Source organism: Lemur catta, chromosome 2 (genome assembly GCF_020740605.2).
Source record: "Lemur catta isolate mLemCat1 chromosome 2, mLemCat1.pri, whole genome shotgun sequence".
Lineage (NCBI taxonomy): Eukaryota > Metazoa > Chordata > Mammalia > Primates > Lemuridae > Lemur > Lemur catta.
In genome coordinates, this window is record NC_059129.1 from 132,239,507 (window position 1) to 132,263,129 (window position 23,623).

Here is a 23,623-nt window from a genome sequence, read left to right on the forward strand (position 1 = left end):
AACCTTAAAGGTTTAAAACCTTTAAACGGTGGCAAGCACCCTCAGTTTAGTTTAGTGTACAGTAATCCCCTCTATCCACAAGGGATACGTTCTCACAGCCTCCGAGGATGCCTGAAAACTTGGATGGTATTGAACTCTGTATATATATTGTTTCCTATACATATATACCTATGATAAAGTTAAATTTATAAATTAGGACAGTAAGAGATTAACAACAATAACCAATAATAAAATTAGGACAATTATAATAATATCCTATAATAAAATTATGTGAATGTGTTCTCTGTCTCAAAATATCTTATTGTACTGCACTCATCTATTTTCTGACCACGGGTAACTGAAATTGTGGAAAGCAAAACTGCAGGTAAGAGGGTACTACTATAACTGACTCTGAACCTCAGTAGTTAAGAAAAAAAGTTTAATTTGTTGTTGAGACAACGTTGGGAAAAGAAAAAACCACCTATGTGGGCTGGAGGGTGGGACTGGGTTTACTAGGAGACCTGGAGGCCAGGACTGCTTTGAGATACCCACCTGCTGGCTCCTCTCCCTCTGTGGATTCAGAGACTTCCACACTGAGGTGGCAGCCGTGGCTGGGTGGTGTTGCTGAGCTTACTGCAGATGAGGTGGCTGGTGCTGGGCAGGCGATGGAACAGGTGACAGGTGACAACCTCCTGTCCATGCTGCTGATCCCCTGGCCTTCATCCTCGGCCTGGTCTGTTTAACCACACATTTGACCATCTGGCCCAGCTGCCGGCCAGGGCAAAAAGTCACCATACATTTTCTCTCCGATTCCATTCCTTGGGCATGCCATAGCATTTGAGAAGTCCAGCTGAATTCCTAGAAAGTGCACATGAGAAATGCAGACCTGTATTCACTTTTACCCTGGCGAGCAAGATGTTAGTTACCTCCTGGGAAGGGGGATGCTACTGCACTGCTTTTTAATAGTCACACCAAAGGAAGGTGTCTGCAGTCCTCTGACAGCACCTGTGTGGGAAGGGAGTTGCCTATGTTGGTGCCTAACCCAGTGTTCTTGGAGCAAGAGAAAAAAAGCAGCCATGCTCTCGCCCACTTTAGACAGCACATTTCTATAATTGCAAAAGAAACAAAGGAATATTTTCAAGTTGGGGGTAATGTGGAGGAAAAAGATTGCTCGAAGCTCCTTCTGAGCTCATAATTCAAGAACTAGCCATTGTTTACACGGAAAGGCAATCAGAAGGCAACGCGGCGAGAAGGTGGCACAGCTGCAGGCAGCTCTGTGCCGGGCTCCCGACAGCTTGGCTGCCTTCCCCTGGTCACAGATGCAGCCACGGTGCTCATCGAGGGATCAACAATATTGTCCATAAGGCAATCCGCAAATGCAGAAGCCTGAAGAAAAAATTGGTGACATTCTCCAAACTTTACTAGATTCCAGATACAAAGGTGGGCACTCTTTGACAAATGAGGATGCAGCAGAGATGCTTTCTGGACGGCCCTTCTTGGGGCAGCACACACCCTCAACTGCAGGTGTCTAACTGGGCTTCTTCTTAGCCAGAGACGGAACACTTCGAGAAAGATATTATTGAGAACAGAAAATAAAGTGCAGAGAGGATCTGCCTCCTTTAACTTATGAGCAGCTCAGGGTCTAGGTTTACTTTATCGCTGTATTAAAAACGTGTTAAGACTTAAACCTCTTGCAATTACCCATGGTCAGAAAATAGATGAGTACAGGACCATGTTAGGGCCTTGCTCTGGATTATGGGTTCAAGGGAATGTTGTGGCTGGTTTGAGCTTCTATCCAGACGACTCAGACTTTCTCTATATCAACAATGAGGCTGTTTTTCTTATCATTGGTGTGTTCACTAGAGTAGCACTTTTGATACCTTTGCATCCACGAGTTGGCTTTGCATTCAGAGGACTTGCTTTTGACCTGCCTCAGTTTCAACACGCCTTCCTCAGTGAGCTTAATCATCTCTGGCTTTTGATTTAAAGTGAGAGATGTGCGACTCTTCCTTCCACTTGAACAGTTCAAGGCCATTGTGGGGTTGTTAACTGGCCTAATTTCATATTGTTGTGTCTCAGGGAATAGAGAGGCCTGAGGAGAGGAAGAGAGACAGGAACTGCTGTGCAGCAGTCAGAACACACACATTTATCAATTAAGTTCCCCATCTTACATGGGTGTGGTTTGTGGTACCCCAAAACTACTACAATTGTAACATCAAGATTATTGATCACAGATCACTGTAAGAGATATAATAAGAATGCAAAAGTTTGCAATATTGTACAAATTACCAAAATGTGACACAAAGACTCAAAGTGAGCAATACGCCGTTGGAAAAATGGCACCAGTAGAATTGCTCAAGGCAGGGCTGCCACAAACCTTCAATTTGTAGAATTGCAACATCTGTGAAGCATAATAAAGCGAAGCACAATAAAATGAGGTGTGCCTGTACTCATTTTAAGAGCGTACATAGCTCTCAGCAAGTAAGTTCAGGGTATTCAAATCTTGTACTAGTTCTGCAAGATATGGAAAGCCTAGTGAGACACTTGGAATTTATAGGTTATTCATTTACCTGGGTAATTTTTGTGTGTGTTGGTGAGGATAGGAGGGTAGGGGGTAAACTCACATTTAAAGCCTTGAATAAAAGAGAATACCAGTAATTTTTTTGGTATGATGCTACTCAGCAATGATGGAGCCTTGTTATAGAAAAATATGTCCTTTGAAATTTTAACTGGATACACTGTCTATAGTAAACTATACTTAATAATTATATTTTCTTAAATGATAATTATTAATACTAAAGACTGCTCAAAGTAATGTGATCTAATCACTAAATACTACATATTGACTCATCTGAGCAGTGTGTATCTGGTTCCACAAGGCTACATCTGTGTGAAAGTCAAAAATAGAGTCCATAGGCGATTAACAACGAGCACCTAATGTTTGCAACTGCTGTTTGGCATCGTGAACTTTTCTTAATTCCAGAGGTTGTTCACATCAGTTTCCCTAAAGCAGAGCCTGAGGCAGGGATTCATCAGTGTCTTAGTCCCTTTAGTGTTGGCTATAAAGGAGTATCTGAGGCTGGATAATTTATAAAGAAGAGGTTTATTTGGCTCACGGTTGTGCAGGCTGAAAGATTGGACATCTAGAGAAAGCCACAGGCTGCTGCCATTCATCACGTGGGGAGAGAGGAAGGCTGAGTGAGAGGGGAGGTGCCCGGCTCTTGTTAACAACCAGCTCCTTCAGGAACCAATGGAGGAGAATTCACCTATCCCTCCAGGTCATTAGTCTATTCATGAGGGATCTGCCCCCACGACCCAAACACCTCTCATTAGGCCCCTATGCCAATGTTGGGACCAAATTTTAACATGAGGTTTGGGAGGATGAACATCCAACTTATAGCATAGTGCAGGTCATTTATTGAAAGAAGGCTTTTAAAAGAACTCTCTAAGTGAGGAAGGGAACCAGTTGAGGCAGAGGAAGAAGCTGGACAGGAATGTGATTGCAGGAGAAATCTAGCCTCAGCCTGAACCCATGAGGAGTGAGGAAGTCTAGAAGGTGAATTGCATTGCAGGGTTTGTCCCACCAGGGAAAAAGTGTCTGAAAGCTGACTGGGGAGAAGGAACAGCCTTCTAGACATCTCTGTGGGGACAGCTTCTATTAGCCATGTCCTCTAGAGCAGGGTGCAAGTGTGAGCTTATACTTACAGTGGGCGGATAGCTGGGGGATAGGTGAACAGCCTCGTAAAGCGAATTTGGGCATCTGTTATACCAGAACATAGGATTATGAACTGGGAACCTAGATGTATTATTGAGTCATTTCCTTGTAGCAGCATCAAATCACAGAGATTTGGACACATGGGCTCATGGAGAGTTCATAAAATGTTTTTAAAAATTAGTCCCATGGGGAGAAGTTTAAAAGGATTTGTCTCAGAGAAGAAGCAGAAAAGGACTTACGGCAGTCTTTAAGTGTCTGAAGGATTGTTAAACAGTACACCTTTAGGATGTACTGGAGAATGTTTTGATTGTTTTTTAATTCTCTACTGAGGACAGAATAGAAAGAAATGAATTAAAATAGCAGCTGGAGGGGATTTAGATTTGGTATAATGTAAATGTTCTTTACAATAAGCACTAGTAGAAATTGGAATGGTGTAAAATCTCTCTCCCCAAAGGTCTCCAAGATAGAATTAACCATTAATCTACTAAAGTTGGCCATCTCTCTAAGAATCATGTCATGGACTTCAACTGTGAGAAAACAATGAGACCAGGATATGAAGGAACATTTCTACTTAAAACAGACACACACACACTTTAAAATGTCCTTATAACTATGGAATTAATGTAAAACTACAAATGTCCTTATAACTATGGAATCAATGCAGAACTGCAAATTTACTTTAAAATATACAGATTCTCAAATCATAAATCACCATTTTATTCCTGAAATTATAATTAAATCAAAACTTCTTGAAGCAAAGTGGGGTATAAAAACGTACATACAGGCTGGGTGTGGTGGTTCATGCCTATAATCCTAGCACTCTGGGAGGCCAAGGTGGGAGGATCACTTGAGGTCAGGAGTTCAAGACCAGCTTGAGCAAGAGCAAGACCCCGTGTCTACTAAAAATAGAAAGAAATTATCCGGACAACTAAAAATATCTAGAAAAAATTAGCCAGGCATGGTGGCACAAGCCTGTAGTCCCAGCTACTCGGGAGGATGAGGCAGAAGGACTGCTTGAGCCCAGGAGTTTGAGGTTGCTGTGAACTAGACTGATGCCACGGCACTCCAGCCTGGGCAACAGAGTGAGATTCTGTCTCCAAAAAAAAAAAAAAAATGTAGTTACATAAGTACTAACCAAGTTGTTTTTCCCTTGTACAATGCACTTTAAAAAAATTTGGAGATGTTATTTTGTAACTTTAAATCACACAGCATGTTGTAATTAAGGTAATTAAAAAACAGTTAAGTGCTAATAGGTTGGATAGGGCACAGAATTACAATCTCTATCGGAAGAAGCACACATACTTTTAGCCCTCAAAGCAGGTGGTAGAGATGGAAATACAGTAAAAAAAAAATCATTGTCTATTTGTGATTGACTGACTAGTTAGGAATTTGTGTCTTTTTTTCATAAAAGATGAAGCTTATTTAGTGGCTCCTGGTAGTTGGGGCTAAGGTTGAATATAAAAATGGAGTAGAGACCTGAAGAAAACCTGATAATCCCATGATAATCTCATTTGCCATCGGGCAGATATTCCCGATCATACAGGGAGAATGTAGCATTTCAGAAACCAATATATCCAGATGGAAAGAGCATTCTAGTACATAACATACATTACTATAAACATTAAACAATATGTGTCCTTAATGCATTAGAAAGATTAAAATGATTAGTGCTCGGAATGGCAAAACGTTTGAACATGCGGAGTTAATGTGAACTTTGAGCTTTCTTTTTTCTGAAACCTCAATGGTGATAATAATAGTATTATAATAATAACTGTATTGCCTAGATACAGTGTGCTAGGAGTTTTGCTGCACTATCTTACTCAATTCTGGCAATAACCCTGGGAGGTTGATTTATTATCACGCCTGTTTTAAATAATTTGTCCCCAGGGCTCCCAGCCGCTATTTGGTTCTGCAACCTAGCTATTACCTGATGATCAGCACTGCCTACCTCCTCCCACTTACATATGCAGAAAAGAATTTCGCAGGTAGAAATGACACTTGGGAAAGTTGCTTTTTCCTGGAGGGATAATTGTCAGTGTAGTGGCTTTTCCATATCCACATAGCTCGAGTGCTTGAGGACTGTCCAGTCACCATCACATGGGCTGTCACGTCCAATTATTTCGGTTTTTAAATTACTTGGTACACGGAACATAATGGGATAACTCTCTCAAATTCATATATAGAAACTTTTTTGATAGGATTTTACTGCAATGACAACTTTTTAGTTGGATTGAGCAGCAGAGCTCAATTTCTGCGTGTTTTATAAAAACACGCCTGGACCTTCTAACACGTGCCATTCTCAAAGATCCTTCATCTCATTTTGTCAGATTAAACTTGCTCACTTTCTGTAGCATTTCACTTGCCTTTCTGTGTTTTTCAAATGCTAGAAACCTAGTTTCTAAACCTAAACTTTAAATATCTCTGATTATATCATAGTTATCTCGTTATTTTTCCTCCCCATCATCAAAGATACCATCGGACCAGCAACTTGAGGCAGTTTTGAATAAGAAAAGCAAGTGATTTTAAAAAATCAATTTCAGGCTTCTACCTCATTTTACTAAAGTGTCTGCAGTTGACCCTTTTGTCTCTTCCTGAAAAAAGGAACGTATGTTTTTTCACTTACACAATTGGGGTGGGCGCGCCATAATTCAGAGGCCAAACTATATACAGTTTCTGCTTTCAAACTTGTCATCAAGCTGAGAAAAGATGAGTGTGGATGCACGAGGCAAAAAGTCAAGGTTCTTTTTGGAACACAGGATACAAAGAAGCTGTTGTGTCTGTTGGTTTGATTTAGATGAAAACCCACAGGCAGGGTAATTATCTTCCTCTCTGTCTGGAAAACGTGTCTTTGTCTGACACTTAGTCACCAACAACAGTGCGAAGAAGGTGCCCAAAGTGATCTCTCTGCTGCTTGGTGCACGCTTGTGGCTATTATTCCTATTCAGTTTTCCATTTCTTCTCGCTGCAGCTCAAGGAGTATGAGGCCCAGCACCGGCACTCGGCTGCCCTGGGCCCTGCCGACTGGCCGGACGGTCCTTACCCGACATGCGATGGCTCGTCCAACTGCAATGTAAGTTTGTCATCCCTTTGAGCATCTTGACCACCTGTGCTAATAAGGGGCTGCCTTCGCAATGCCGGCCTTTGCATTTCTTTTCACAACTCCCAACTCCCACCAGGGTCTGAGAAGGGAAGGGGCGTCTCTGCATATAGATGGCTCGGTTTTCTTTACCCAACAGAGAGCCATCTACAGTCCAAATTGTGTTATCATGCTGGTTTTTTTTTTTATTGTAGTAAAATATACATAGCATAAAATTTTGCCATATTAACCATTGTAAAGTGTCCAATTCAGTATCATTAAGTACATTGACAATGCTGTGCAGCTGGCACTACAATCCACCTTTCTGAAACTTTTTGTCACCCCAAACAGGAACTCTATACCCACTAAACAATTAACTCCTCATTTTCCCCGTCACTCCACTCTCAGCTTTTGGTAACTGCCTTTCTACTGTCTGTCCCTGGGAATTTGACTACCCTAGGTACCTTATATATGTGGAATTGTATAATATTTGCCATTCTGTCTCTCATTTATTTCACCCAGCATAATGTTCTCAAGGTTCATCCACATTGCTGCGTGTATCAGAACTTTGTTCCTCTTTATGGATGCATAATATTCCACTGTGTGTATATACCACATTTTGTTTATTCATTCCTTTTTTGATGGGCACTTGGTTTGTTTCCACCTTTTGGCTGTTGTGAACAATGCTGCTATGAGCATGTGTTCAAGTATCTCTTTGAGTCCCTGCTTTCAATTCTTTTGGGTATATACCTAGGGTTAGAATTTTTTGATCATATGGTAATTTTATATCCTTTTGAAGAACCCCTGTACTGTTTTCCCAAGTATCTATAACATTTTACATTTCTGTCAACAATGCAGAAATTTTTGGTCATTTTCCGTTCTTTTGATAATAGTAGTCCTAACGGATGTGAAATGGTATCTGATGCCTTTGCTTTGCATTTCCTTACTGACTGATGATGTTAAGCATCTTTTCAGGTGCTTATTGGCCATTTGTATATCTTCTATGTAGAAATGTCTATTCAAGTTCTTTGCCCATTCTTGAGTTATGTTGTTTGTTTTGTTGTTGGATTGTAGATGTTCTTTATATATTCTGGATATTAATCTTTCATCAGATATATGATTTGTAAATATTTTTGCCCATGCTGTGGGTTGCCTTTTTCCTCTCCTCATAGTGTTTTTAATGTGCAAAAGTTTTTAATTTTGAAATAATTATCTATTTTTTATTTTGTTGCCTGTGCTTTTTGTGTTATGTCCAAGAAATCATTGCCAAATCCACTAGCATGAAGATGTTGCCCTATGTTTTCTTCTGAGGTTTTTGGAGTTTTAGCTCTTAAGTTTAGGTCTTTGACCCATTTTGAATTAATGTTTGTATATGATGTGTTGTATGGGTCCAACTTAGCTCTTTTGCATGTGGATATCCAATTTTCCCAACCATTTGTTGAAATGCTTCCCCCCCCCCCATTTTATGGTCTTGACACCCTTTTTGAAAGTTAATTGGTCATATATATGAGGGTTTATTTCTGGGCTCTCTATTTTATTCCATTGGTCTGTGTCTGTCATTTTGCTAGTACCATATCATTTTGACAAGTTTTGAAATCAGGAAGTATGAGGTCTCCAATTTTGTTCTTCTTTTTAAAGATTGTTTTGGCTATTTGGGGTCTCTTGAGATTCCATATGAATTTTAGGTTGGGCTTTTTCTATTTCTTCAAAGTATGCCATTGGGATTTTGATAGAGATTGCATTGGATCTGTAGATTTATTTGGATAATACTGTCATCTTAACAATATGAAGTCTTTCCAATCCGTGAACATGGGCTATCTTTCCATTTATTTATGTCTTTAATTTCTTTCAGCAATGTTTTGCAGTTTTCAATGCATATAAGTCTTGCCTCCTTTGTTAAGCTTATTCCTAAGTATTTTATTTTTTTGATGTTATTGTAAATGGAATTATTTTCATAATTTTCTTTTCAGATTATTTATTGCTAGTGTATTAGAATGCAACTTTCATGCATTCATTTTGTATCCTGTCACTTTGCTCAATTGGTTTATTTGCTCTAACAGTTTTTGTATCTGTGTAATCTTAGTGTTTTCTATATATAAGATCGTGTCATCTGCAAAAACAGATAATTTTACTTTTTCCTTTCCAGTTTGGATACCTTTTATTATTTATTCATACTTTTTTAGTGTCATTAAGACAGTGCTTCTTAAACTACAAGTTCCACAGGGATTGTGGGAATTAAAACACCAGAATTTCAAATAGAACTTTCAGGGCGCCGTCATCAAACTGTGTGGAGCAGGAATGGAAGGAGTTATCCCTTTTCCTGTATTATGTAGTCGTTTTGTTTTGTTTGTTAGGTTATCTCTTCCTCAAAATTTGGAAGCAAATCCATCTCCCTGTCTTCAGCCTCTTGTCCTCTCCTGTCCAGGTTGTATGCCACCAGTCCTCTTTCTAAAACATCCCTCTTTTCTTGAAATCACATGTTTTAAAAAGCCTGATGGTTTTCCATTTCTATAAGATAAACTCCAAACTTCTTGGCACACTCAAGGCCCTATGTGATCTGGCTTTAATCAGTTTCTCCAATCCCATCTTTCATTACCACACCCAATACCCTCTGTTTCATCCACACTGAACTCTGTATGCATTGCTTTGTACTTTCAAACTTTTGTGTTTTATCTCACGCGATTTCCTCTACCTAAAACATCTTTCTCCAGATTTTTTCTGGTGAAAATCTACTCATTTTCCAAGGCAAAGCCCAACTGTCACTTCCCTCGTAAAACTTTCGTTAACCTCCTTAAGCATATTTATTTATTGCTTCTTATTCTGTGCTTTTGTTAAGCTCGCTTTATATATCAAACATACACAGTTATCCTAGAATATCAGAATTAATTATACATATTTCAGCCTCCTTGGACATAGTGAGCTTCTTGGGCAAGAAAGGCTGTATTTTTTGCCTCTCCAATGTCTAGCTCATATAGGAATATTTCAAGAGCAAAGTTGTATTTGAATGTTTATTCTTCCTGGCTGCTTTTAGAGCATGTTTTATGTCTTGCAACTACAGATTCACAACGCAACAAATGGTGTTTTATCAGAAGTAAATATAACCCTCCTCTCCCGCTACCTTTTTGTCTCTGATTTCCTGAATCAAGCACCAGATTTCCATTGCATCTAAGAAACAAAGGATTATGAATTTGAAAACCCTTCCTGGCTTACTTTTGTGTGAAAGAGACTGAGACGTTACCATTTATAATAATAAATGTGTCATAGGCCAGCCAGCAATGTGTCCTGGGACTATGAGCTAATCAAAAGAACTGCGTCCATGCTTTTCAATGTGCCTTTTTGGGTCTCTTATCCCCAAGTCTTAAAGACTAACATAATATAAATGTAAACCATGGGCTTAAAGGATCATGAAGAATAAATACAGTAACTCCAGACCGATGTGAATCAAACCCAGTTTGGGGGAAAAAACAAAGACCCAGTTGTCCATAGTGAGTCCTTTAGTATCAAATTCATTGTATACTGTCCTGATTAACGGCATCTGAGTCAAGGGAGAGGTTAGAAGACTGTTCTTTCAGAGAAACAGGACTGTAGCAAACCCTCACACACTTAGACTTCAGGGAGAGAGGCATGTCTCATTTAGGAAAAAATTACTATAAGTTGAATATTACCAGGTATTTTGAACATCCTGCTAAGAAAGCATTATTGAGTAAGTATTGGTTTGTTGGACCCCTTTCAGAGGATCAGTCAGAACCATTACCTAGATATAAAAATGAAATGTATTCTTCTTTAATTGGACATTTCATTCTCTTGAGCGTTTCTTTGTTCTTTTGGGAGACCGTTATAGAGCCTTTGCTACGTCGCAGGCATTGTGCTAGATGTTTGGGTTACAAAGGTGAAAGAGAAAGAGAGGCCCTGTTCTGATGGAGTTTACGCTTTAATGCAAAAGTTAAAATCACACCCACATGTGTGCACACAAATTCGAGATGTCATGTACATATTTACATTCATAACTTCTTACCAAACTGTTTCTTCATAGAGAGCTGAAAAATAAATTCAGCTTGTCCTAGTTAGACCAAGGGCCAGAAATACCATATGCTGCTTCCACGTAGAGCACGATCTTCCAGAAGCTCTGCAGAGTGAATTCTCTTTTTGCTTAGAGGCTAGGTAACGATAGGTTATTCAGCAATGGAGAGAGTTTTCGGAAGCAGGATTGTTCACGTTGGGTATTTTGCTAGTTGACTTTCTGCAAACACCCATGCCCATCTCTGGTCATGCTGTTCAGGACTACAGCCAACCACTGTCATCACTGAAGTTTTCTCAAACCTGATTGTGATCCTAAGGTCGCGATGACTGTTGCCCCTCTTACCCTGACTTTAGCCTGTCCTGTGTTTTTATGGAGACTTGGCAAGAAATTCCAGCCAAAATATTCCTTCTCTTTATTCTAGATGTGTCCCTATAGCCGAGCAATTAATTTCAGATAATTCACCCACCAGGGGTTAGGCGCTTTGAGTATCTTTTGTCTTAGGTCCAGGGCTTTTCAGTTTTCTATCGATTCCTTTCTATACTGAGACGTAAATAGCTCCCTGGCTCTAGCTGGGAATGTCTAGGCCATGAGAGTTTCAGGGATCATAAGGCCTTTGTCACCAGACCTCAATGCCTATATTGATGCCTGTCGTGCTTTAGGATTTCATTTGCATTGAGTTCATAGGCTTCCCCACCCCCATAACTGACATTAGATAATTGCGTGTTGCCTCATAATAAATCCATATGCACGTTCCCAGTTTCCAAGAGTGTAAAGTACTAAAGATAGATACCCGGGGAAGTGAAAAATAGCTTTCTCTTTGCCAGAGAAGAATCTGTTCTGTGCTGTTTTTCATTAACAATAAACTTCTGCTGGGAGAGTTAAAAGTTTTAAAAGCGATTGTTGGTTAAGAACTTGACTTCTTGTCAAATATCTGAACATTTATTTTAATATTTTTCATTTTAATTGATTTTGGTAAATTTATTTTTTCATTTGCCTCCTACCAGGGGGAAGATTTTAAGAGCTCTCATTTTATGCTATCAACTTTGTGCTTTGAGGCTTGGTTTACCTTCTGGTTAAGAAAACATTTAAATAAATTATGCTATCTTACTGGGTTTTCTAGTTTTTTTACTCAAGCCATAAGTTTTAGTAAATTATGATGTTTCTGTTTTTACAGCTGGTGGGGGTAAGAGTTAGTGATCTGTACCTGGTGCTTGAATATTAGTGAAAATGCTTATAGTGAAAGATCTTTCCAAAAAATGGCAAATTGTAATTACTCTATTATGATGTTCTTCAAATTGTTTTGAAAATATTTAATGGGTAAAGAAAAGTTACAGCCACAACAATGACAACAAAGCACATGAGCTCTTAGAGTCCATTGCAAATAATATATCTTGGTCTCATTTATTTGCTTCGCTTCATACAAAATGTGTTCCAGAAAAAGTTGGAATTGTGTTTCTGTAGCTGGAGCTCCTTCCTGGGATGAAGCAACTCTGGTGAAATGTTTTTGTGAAGTGAGTTTTTTTTTTTTTGTAAAGCAAGTCATGGTTTCATAATTGATCACTTTTGCATTTGGGGAGATATAGAGTTGGGAAATATTTGTGCAAAGAATGTTATAATGTTATAACTGCGGTGTTATAATAATACTTTATATCCATGTGTGCATCACTTCATAGCCTTTCATTTCAACTACAAATATATCTTTGCCACTAACCTGGTCTGAGGCACAGGAGAGCCAGGTGGTTGAACTGCATCCAAAACTTTGGGCACAGAGAGACAGAACACCATGTGGTCACTTCTTTCACTTTTTACAAAATGCTATTTTCAGCGTTTCCTTGATTGAAGACTTTCAAGGTCTCAACTAAAATATCCCCATATTATGAGATCTTTCAATTGGCATCTGTTAAATCTTTTTGGGGCTTTCTAAAATTGTAAACCATAAATGTGTTCCTCTCTAAGCAGCCAGGTTTTACTCAGGTTTATCCAAGTCGTTTCACCTGCCTCAATGGTCTTGAAGCCAGAAGATTCAGGTTTAATGTTTTGGAAGGAGATGGAATCACAGCCTTAGCTGAAACTTGAACTTTCTAAAAGATAACTAGCAACTCTGGTGTGTGCCAAAAGCCAGAGCATCCCAAAAAGTTGCTTTTAAGTGGTTCTTGTGGTGAGTGGCTCAATTTATATTATCGTGGCAAAAAAAAAAAAAAAAGAAGCCTGAAGGTTAATCCCTTTTTACATTTCAAAGCTGTTAAAATATAAACCAGTATCATTAGCTTTCTCATTTGGAGAAATCTGACCCCAAAGAAGACTTTTTTTATGGCAGTATTTTTTATGATGAATTTATGAAATCTTCTCCCACCCATAAATATTTCTAGCAATTTAAAAAATATATATGATTTGCATATTTTTGCTGACGTGAATATTTATTGGATGCCTAAATTATGTGAAGATTGACATAGCCCACAGTTTTAGAGTCAGCCTTCCAGGCACCATGAAGGCATCTCCAAGAAAACGGTTGGCTTTGTTTCTACTGTCTTTCTCCTCTTCTATTATTATATTTTATGATAAGTAAATTTAAGAGAGCATAGATTCCAAGTATAAAAATAACTTTCATTTCTGAATAAGTTTTTTTGCTTTTTAGTGGTGTTTACTTTTTTTTCCATTGTATCTCTTTGCCTAAAGGGTTTTTTTTATAACTCTTAGTGTGTGGGTTTCAGCTTAAAAGGGTTCTAATTGGCAAGATCCTTTTTGATTTATGGCTGGAAAATGGTTCTGCTTGTTGAAGCTTTAATGGTTTTATTAGCTTGGCTGAAACACAAGACGATAGGAGGTGTGCTTCGGTTTATTTCTCACACAGAAGAAGAGTTTACTCACTTGACTTGTGATATGACCTGGAGAAAGAAGAGACAAAACCTAGCAATAATTTACCATAGGGCATTTATGTCCTATATCACTGGGATAGAAAACAGCATTTCTTTATAGCAGCGGTCCCCAACCTTTTTGGCACCAGGGACCAGCTTCATGAAAGATAATTTTTTCACACATTGGGGAGTGGAGAGGCAGAGCTCAGGCGGTGATGCGAGCAATGGGGAGCCGCTGTTAAATACAGAAGGTTTGCTCGCTGGCCCACCTCTCACTTTCTGCTGTACAGCCCTGTTCCTAACAGGCTGCGGTGTGGTACCAGTCCAGGGGTTGGGGACCGCAGTTTTATAGGATGCTCTTAGGATGCTCTGTTAACATTGTGTCAGATAATTAGTCCTTTTCTAAGTCTTTCTGTATGTAACTATGTTAAAAATAACTGTTATTGATTCTGGTCTTAAAATGCATACTTGAAGCCTTCAGATGATTATTCAGATTTTTATGGATAATTCCTATAAATTTCCATGTTATTTGGCTGGATAGGAGATTCCAGCAGAAAATATTACTCTCTATTTTAATAAAATCGTGATTCTGAAACTAAAATGATAATAAAATAGGGACTTATTAAAATTCTCATTAAAGGTAAAAGTAATGATTCTTTAGATCTGCAGTTTAGGGTGAGACTAAGGAAAAATCAATCCGTTGGAAAAATATACATAATGAGGTATTTGAGAAATATGAATTGTGTTCCAGCTGGTTATAAGCTGATCGAGAGCCCTTGCTTAGGTGACTTTTTGTCATTTATTACCTACTGCCTTCTATTCCCAGCTTTTCCCTGGGACAGGGGCCAAAGTTTGAGGCATGTTTGCTGAGTCCTTTAAAATCACCATGTTTAAACAAAGACAAGAAGGAAGATCTTGCCCATACTAGCCTCTGCAAATCAGGCTCTGGCCCGGCGTGGGCAGGAGAGGGGACTGGTTAAACTCAGACTTGACTCAGACCTTGGACTGGGATCCGAATCTCCCACCTATTAACTCTGCCTCTGTGGGCAAGTTGCTTCATCTCTTTGCACTTCAATTTCATCAACTGGAAAATAGACCAATCGTATCTATCCCTAAGGGTACTGTAAGGATTAAATAGCACAGAGTAAATAGCCCATGAGCGTTAGTTAGCTCCTGATACTTTATGTGAAGATCTTCTGCTCTTCCCCTCACCTGTCATTCTGAAAATACTTGAGTTCTCACAAAAGTGCTATTGTTGTACATGCCATTAACAGAGTAGTGATGGCTTACATTTTCGTATCAGCACGTAGGCTGGAATTGTCAGAATAACCTTAACATCAAAGTGCGTATTTACTTGGTTATGCTTTTAGCAAACACATTATCAATATTTTTTCTGTTTCAGAAGGTATTACTGTGTAAGTGGGTTTAGGGTTGGGTCTGGTGTGGTTTCCAGGAGCATATTTGGCCACAGGAGTGCTATTCCTGAAGAGTAAGCAGGTAATTGTACTGAAATTAACTAGGGCCTTATCTTGCTGCTGAGGGGCCTCATGGACTGTGTGGGTGTAGAGTCCATACCTGTCCCGTTGGAGGGCACTCTCCTGGCAGGCCCAGAAATAACTGAACATTTGGCTGTTTGCACCTCGGGAACTAACCAGGTATATCTTTACCTCCCACAGTTTGTACAGTTGCAGGGAGTTAAGGGTACAGCCTTCAGGCCTTCCTCAACGTACTAAGGACCACAGGAGTGAAAATAAATCATGACAAAATATCTACGTACTCCACATTCTGAGCATATCTATTTAAATAAATTTTATTTTAATTCGGGGTAGCTTTTGGATATAGTTTGGCCTGTCGTTTCTTTTACTAGGTTGAGCATTGTAAAATTGGAGATATTAGACAGCTTTTGACCTATAAAAATGTTAATTTCATTTGTCCAACCTAACACGTGGATACCAGATAGGATATACTACATTCCCCCTGCTAGCTGATTATATTGAAATACAGATATTTAGATATAAATAGCTGGTTTAGGGATTGGCATTTAGATTTGCAGTACCAGTTTCTTATGTTGCTCTTGGGAGCATGCTGGGGGAAGTTGGAGATAAGAGAGGATTTCCATCACTTGTTCAATATTATTGATTCATCCCATGTCAATTCCTCTTTAAATCATTTGCCCTAGTGCTGGGCCTTCTTTAATGGATGGGTTGGGAGATACCCATGTCCTACCGTGGTTTGTGAATAGGGTCCAGACCGAGGGCCACCTCCAGCCTAAGCCAGCTTATTGAAATCTTAGGCTGTCCATCACTCGCTTAGAGTCCGTTTGAATTTTGTCACCATTTACCTCTTATATCAAAACTCTTAGAACTTCATCAGACAATGACATGCATTTTGGAAGCAATATTTTAACATAACCAAATTCCAATAAAACAGAATGATTTCTTTAAAAATATCCCTTTCTTCTCTCCTCTGCCCTGTTCCTCTCCCTTTTTGTACCACCCCTCCCAGTGCTCCAATATTGATTGTACTATTACTAGTATAATGCTAGTAGCATTGCACAATTTGTTCCTAAAAGGTTGTAAATCACTTCTTGCCCTGCACATTTGACCCAGAGTGTAGGTGAAGGATGCCATCTTGAACATTCTTTTACTCAATTATTTTGCATATATTTATTGCATACCTACTATGTGCCTGTGCACATGGAGCTTGTATTTGAGAAGATGAGACAGACTGTTGGATGCCATGGTTGTGGACTTAATTGGGATATTCCTACCAAGTGTGATAGTTGCACACAGAAATTCCATGAAGCCCCAACAAGGAGGGCCTGGAAAGCCTTGCCTGAAGCTCACACCGAGTAAGGGTTCTGCAGGGGAAGGAGGAAAAATGCACATCAGCTAGCGGGAGCAGCAAAGTCTAGATGATGAGCTGGATAAATCTTAAAACTTGCATAATATGAGGAAATTGATTTAAGTATATGAAGCTTTTCTCCATATAAATATTTTGACTTCTAGGGTGTAGGTTCTATTCTTCATTCTTATTTATAAATTGGTTCCATAATAGGTTGTTTCCATATTTCTGCAACTTTTAAGTTTATATCATTCATCTTTTTCATCCTGTCTTTGAGGTCTCATTTAATTGAGTTCATGTTCTTATTAAATTATTTTATAGAATGAAGCAATTGTTAGGAATTTCTTCCTGTTCCTTGAGTTACATTTTCTCCTGATGGAGAGATGGGATCAAAAGATTGGATTTTTGTCTTTTTTAGGCTGGCTCTCTCTCTCTCTTTTTCCTCCTTGCTATAGTTTGTTTGAGTAGTTGCCATGCATCTTTTTTTTCCCACCTTGGTCATACTTGGGAGGCTCTGATCACATTTTCTATTTGTGTTGATATAAACAGGGTTACTTTTTGACCTGTTTGCCATGCTATCTCACAATAGATCCCTCCACCCCTGCCCAAGATACAGTTGAGGGCTTTATTTCGTGGTCCATTCATGTTTGTTGTTGCTATAGCCTGATGTAATGGCCAGGGAAGTGGTGGAATGTGTCTTCACTGGGATACCTGGACTCTGCCTTCTCTCTCCTAGATTGTGTCAAATGTGCTGTATCACAGTCCATGCACTTGGTTCATGGCTGGGATAATTGGTGGGGCATAGCTATTCTGCCTTTAATTCATTTCTCCAATTCCTGGTGAGTTCTAGAGGCTTTATTTCTATCAGGAACAGCCTCACTATTGACTTTCCATTTTCATACTCATTGCTCTCCTGTGGCCATTTCCACTGTTCTTAGGTCAGAAAAAGATAAAGAGGCCACGCAGTTTACGTCCTTCTAGAATTGGGGTTATGTGAAAGAATTCTCAGGATTCTACCAGTCTGGCCTTTGGAGAAGTGGGAGCCTTTTCCATTGGGCTTCAGAAATTTATTTCCTACCTTGTTCATGGAGTTTTTAAGTTCAATGCATTAAATTATGTAGCTTTCCTTGTTTGGTTGCTCTTGGTGCAATATTTTTGCTAGTTTTTAGTAGTATGTTTTTGAGGTTTTTTTTGGGGGGGGCGGTGCAAGCTGTTGCTCGTTTTGTTAGTTGTTGTGAGAATATTCTCAGCAGAGATTGTGACCTGTTATCTCTGCCAGTTAGATGCCACAAACAACTGTTCTAGCTCTAAATGATTCCTTTTCACAGGTAGGGAAGTCAGCCTAGATTACTTCAATTTGGAACTTGAAGTAAATTTGCTTATTATCTTTTGTGCAAAAATAAGAAGAATTATGTTAAGATGGTGGCTCTAGGTGGTGACATTGGGCCCACCTGCCTCCAGCTTCAACAGATGACCACTGATCTGGTGGCATAAGTTTGAGTTGTAAGAAGGGACTTGGTGTCCACACCTTCTATTGTCGTTTGGCTTCATCAGTTCTCTGTAATTGTACATGGTCACTTGCCTAGACAAGGTTGTTTAGCAGCCCTGTCTAAGAAGTCATCATGCCTGATCTATGAGTCAGTCAGTCTAAGATGCCATAAAAGTAATGTGACTTTGCAAACACCACCCAATCCCTTAGGAGACTTACCACTTCTGGGATGAACACTTCCATCAGCTCCAGAAACTAGAACCTCAAACGCATATGTAATTGCCCCACTTGGCAGGCAGTCATGTTCTGAATCATCCTTTTTCCATGGCATGGGGCTGTGTGAGAGTCAAATTCACTTGGGAATGAGTGGGTTTGGTGTTTCGCTTTAGTCTTCAGTGTGCCCAACACCATAGATTTGCTTTGGGTAACACTGCTCCACTTTCATCAGAGGGACCTGTAGAACTGTTGACTGCCTTCCCAGAACACTGTTGCCTTAACTCACAAACAGCAGGGTTCTCTGACCTATGGGCAGGGTGACATAATCCCAGGCAAATATCTTCCAAAGATTTAGAGTGATGTCCTCTTTCCTTCACTTAACAACCCCCCCCCCCCCACCACCACCACCAGTAGGAGAAAGCAAGGCATTTTCTCTGCCTCCTGGCAACTTGCAGAATTGGGAGGGGTGGGCTCATTTGCATTCTCAGTCGCCTTAGACTTGGCTGTACGGACTCTTCAGGTCTCATATTTTCTCCATTCTCCTTATGGGAAAAGTAGCACCATTATTTGGGTCTGATTAAAAATAATTCATGAGTTTAGGAAATAGAATAGTTTATTATGGAACATAACATCCATTTGTGGCTACTTTGGTTTTATAGTTAAATTTTTAAGCAGTATCTTAAGTGAATTAAGTGCTGACAAGTCTTTGCCCCTAGAGAATGGTAATATTACCTCAAATTTTCACATACTTTTTCCAAATAGAAGTATCATGTAATTATCTTCTCCTCTTCTCCGCCTCCTCCTCCTCCGCTTTCTCTTTCTTCAAGTCTGGCGACAACTAGTTAATTTTGAAACTGGCAGGGAGATTATGTCAGTGTTATACTGCACCTCTGGGAGAAGAATGGAATCTCCTCTTTTTTTCCATATGCTAACAGAAATCTCCTAATTTCAGAGGGCAATGATGTCACCAGCTAATGAGCAAAATATTTCTTACAAAACAGATGAGTCCTTCCCTGACTCCTTTGTGATAAAAGAGGAAAAAAAAAATATCCACAATGTGTTTCATGTTTTATGTAGTCACTTCTGGCAACTCATAAACACATTTTTAAGTAATTCTAACTTATTTAAACAGTGAGACTAATTTTTTTTGTAAACACAAAGAATAACACATTAATTTGATGACTGTGACAAGGAGGCCCCCACCATGGCCGGACACTGCTCGGTTCTCAGTGCTGGGAACATCTTGGACGTAGCTGGCCAGAGCCAATGTGCTGCCCCTAAGGTAGGGAGGGACCTTGAATGCTTCACTTTTTGGACCACGGAAGGAGATCAGGCATGTTGGGGAGATTATGAAATCAAGCTTGGAGAAGAGGAGGGCCAGGAAGCTGTTGTTGATTGGTGTCACATGCTGTTTATAAAGGCAGCGGCATCAGCTGAACTCTTGTCTAGATAGGCAGGCATCTAAGGGTGGGCCTCAGGGCCATCTAAACACTGGACTTCTAGGCTCACAGGCACATGGAAATGTCCCCACACCCACGGCAAGTGTCCTTCCCTTCACTGAAGTATGTCTCAATTTCCCCAAAGGTGAGTTCTTGCACATCCCAGTCCCTGTGTCTCTGTGTTTTTCTCATGCAATTATCATAGTTGACTTATATTAATCATATCTCTGACTTTCTCTTGGGGCTCTCCCCACCCTCAGACTTCCAGATTGTAAGTTTTGTGAGTCCAGGCAATGCCAGCTTCCTCATATTTGCATTCCTTGCCTTCCCTAACGCCTTGAGTAAGTGCATTCATTCATTCATTCATTCGTATCAGGAAATATAATATTCATTCAGCACAAACATAGATACTGTTTTCACTTACCTAAATGGAAAAGAATATTGTAATTCTCAGTGTTGGCAACTGCTTGTGAGATATTTTTATGTAATATGACTTTTCTTCAGAGCAAGTTGTTAATACATATCGAAAGTCTTAAAGATGTGCCCTTTCTTTTACGCATCAATTCTATAATCATGTAGTCTAAAAAAAAAGGAATGTGTTGGACATTTTATAAATTTTACCACAAAGTGTGTATCAGAGAATTGTTTATAATATTGAAAAGCTGGAAATAGGCAAATGTCCAACGATGATGGGGCATTATATAAGTAAATTATGGTATTCTTTTATGACTGAATACTATTGAATCATTAATATGTTATATTTTGTTTGTTGAACATTTGTGGACATAGGAATATTTCCAAAACATTGATTTTTAAAAACAGGTTCTAGAACAGTTTGGGCAGTGTACACTGAGGATTCCAGGGTCAGAGGCAACAGTGTGGCTCAGAGAGGGAGTGCGATTATGCGTGTGGTTTCTAATCAGAGCGTGTTCACTCCAGGGAGGCTTTGGGGACACTGATAATGACTGTGTGAGGGGGAGAAGCTGAAGATCAAAGGTCATTCTTTTTTGTAAGAAAACAGCAACATAAGGGTGTATAGTGTGTATGAGAGCGAGAAAAGTGGGAAGACATGAACTAAAATATTGCTAATTTTTCTGAGTGTGGGTGGATAGGTCAGAAAATTTGTGTGTTTTTGTATTTTTCATATTTTCTGTAAATTTATCATGTGTAATCAAATAAACAACAAATGTTACTAGAATACAGATGCCATGCTCATTGTCTGTATGACATTCAATGAGGGTCTTTGTAATCCAGTGATTACAATATACGTGTTCTCAGTCTGTGGATAAAATATTAATATGTTTAGGTTACGGTGCAACCAGGTAGTCTAAGAGAGATGGGGGCAAAGCCAGGAAGGCTTTCTGTAGGAGGCAACATAAGGACTGAATCTTGAAGGATGAGTAGGAGCTAGGGAGGTGGATGGAATGAGCCAGAGCTTTTCCCAGAAGAGGGACCAGCAGGTGGAGAGATGGGTGTTTGAGGTGCTGTGAAGAAGTGAGAACCAGGTACCCTGAGAGGTCCTTTCCACAGAGTATCTGAACAGTGGTCCATAACACACACCGAAACCAGAAATAAGAGTCAGAATCTGACCACACAAAGCCACATATTCCACGATGAGGCCTTTGGACCTTGTTCCGAGGAACTATGACTAATAATGAACAGTTCCCAAGCCCGGGAGTCAAATGCTGGAATCTGTTCTCACAAGTTTGCACACCTCCTGTGTGCTGGGTAAGTTCAAGTCCACTACCCAGAAAACGAGCAGCATTGCCCTTCTCTCATAAAATCTATCCCCCTAACCTCCACCCAGAAGCCTCCCGGGGTGCCCTGGCTCAGTGTAGCCTTGCAAATATTCCCCAGTTTATTCGGATACATGGCAAGGTCTGGGAGCTTCAGGGCTGAGGAGTTCCACACTGGTCACACACATATTTACGGAGGGCCTGCTACAGGTGCACACTGCATGGTGAACCAAGGGAGGGGACACCCAGCAGACAGGGCTGCACCGCCGTGGAGCTTCCTGTCTTCTGAAAGGCAATTCCACATTGGGTCCCCAGGGAGAACCCAACAGTGAGTGTCTCTGTAAATACCTGAGTCATCTTCTGAGATGCTGGCAGTGACCCAAGAAGTGGTGTACAGGATCACCCCTCCTTCTCGTTGCCTTAGGAGGCTCTCCAAGTAAAGTGCCATGAGGAGGACACCGTGTGCTGGAGGGAAGAATTGGGATGTGTCCTTCCTGCCACCCTCCTCATGGTGTCTGCATAGCCCATGCCCGGGCTTCATGCATGTCTCGCATTGATCTACCAGGCACTAGGCTTCACATTCAAGGTCTCCTTTCATCCTCTCAAGGGTGCTAGGAGGCTTCTCACTGTCTATTTTAGAAATGAGAGAGGTTAAGAAACATGCCCAAGGCCGCATGCTCTTCCCAAGTGGCACAACGGGATCTGAACCCACGCCTGCCCCATTCCAGAGTGTGCTCTGCACCTAAGTAGCCTGCTCAGCCCCTGCCTCCGATGCTGGCCTCATCGCTATCGTCCACGTGTAAAACTTTGCCTTTGTCCTTGCGATGTACACAGCACCTAAAAGAGCAGCTCCTAAGAATGAAAATAGGTGTTGTTTGGACTCCACTCAATAACAAATAGAAGACTGCGCAGGTGGGCAATAAGCACTTACTGAACTCCATTTGCTGATCATATGTACCCAGTTTTTAAAACAATGCTGTAAGGCAAATGTTATTATGCCAAATTTACACATAGGAATATTAAAACCCATAGAAGTAAAGTGATTTGCCAGGTGGTTTTGATTCCAGAGGCTTTGGGCTAATCCTCTTCCCTTTACCCCATTCTCACTGGGGCATTCTTATTTTCTTAGTTTTTATCCTGTAATGAGGGAATTCAACTGATGACTTCTAATGACAGCTTTAAGGAACTCAAAGCCCAACATTGCAGCGTGGTTGTCAGTCTTGGGTAAAGAAAGTCCTTGCACAGGTAAAGCACAGGAGAAAACCACAAAGTCCCAAATTCTCCACCTGCCATTGCTGTCTGTGAAATGGAGTCCTGCGTGTAGACGCTCGGCACAGTGCCTGGGAACGTGGGCGTCTGGGACGTGGGTATAGATGAGTATTGGAAGTGCAACATCCGAGACGCACCTGCCACAGGTTCTGTGGGCCCTCAGAGGGTGGCGGGGAAGGGATATTTTGTGGGAGAGTTGATCTGGGAAATGGGAACTCGGCAGTATAGGGAAGGTGTGGCGGACCCTCGCCGGGAGAAAGAAGAGGAAGCTCCACACAGGTTGGGAGCAGAAGCTTCTGGGCAGAAGACTGGGGGAGTCGGGGGTTGATGCAATTCTTGCTGAAGAGTGAGAGATACCAGAGGTCCCAGGGAAGAAGACCAGGACAGGAACCTGGGAACAGGGGACAGTGTGCTGGCCGTCTGTTGCAGAATCTAGGACGTCTGCTTTCCACTTGAGAGCTCTGTGTTCCGATTCCCCTTTTTTGTTTTTAGTTTAGGTAACCTCTGGCCCCTGCCCAGATGTAAAGTTGTCATTTTAAGGAGAGATAATGGTTTATGCTCACTGGTGAGTCCTGTGCAGCCAGGTATTTGAGTTCTGTGATGTCTTACAAAGAGACAGGCCCTGGCCTAATACATAAAGCTCACACAATGGGAGAGACACCTAGGAATGGGACTCAAACTGTGCAGTGGGAATAAATGACTTACCCAGCTGAACGAACTTAGCCCTGAACAGACAGACGTGACTTGCAGCCCACGTCATGGAGACTTTATATGGGTTTTTAGTCCTGTCTTGTTTAGACAATGTTCTGTTTAAGTAACAGCATGTGCCTGCTGCTCCCCAGAGACCCCTGAGAAAATTAAATGATCATCTTGTGACACACACTCACGTTTCCAGAATGCAGGAGAACTCGGCTGCTCTGAAATGAGCATTGAAACAATTTGGTAAGACAGTTTTAGACGCCTCAGGGAAGGGGAAATAGTCTA

The 23,623-nt window shown here is 40.5% G+C and overlaps 1 protein-coding gene across 1 annotated transcript in view; it reads left to right on the forward strand.

Moving 5' to 3' along the window:
- SASH1 (SAM and SH3 domain containing 1) overlaps window positions 1-23,623 on the forward strand; it is a 166,784-nt gene that overhangs the window by 102,080 nt on the left and 41,081 nt on the right. The window contains exon 8 of the mRNA XM_045544547.1: window positions 6,663-6,764. Within this exon, the coding sequence (XP_045400503.1) occupies window positions 6,663-6,764 (102 nt within the window). The remainder of the gene's footprint in view (window positions 1-6,662; window positions 6,765-23,623) is intronic.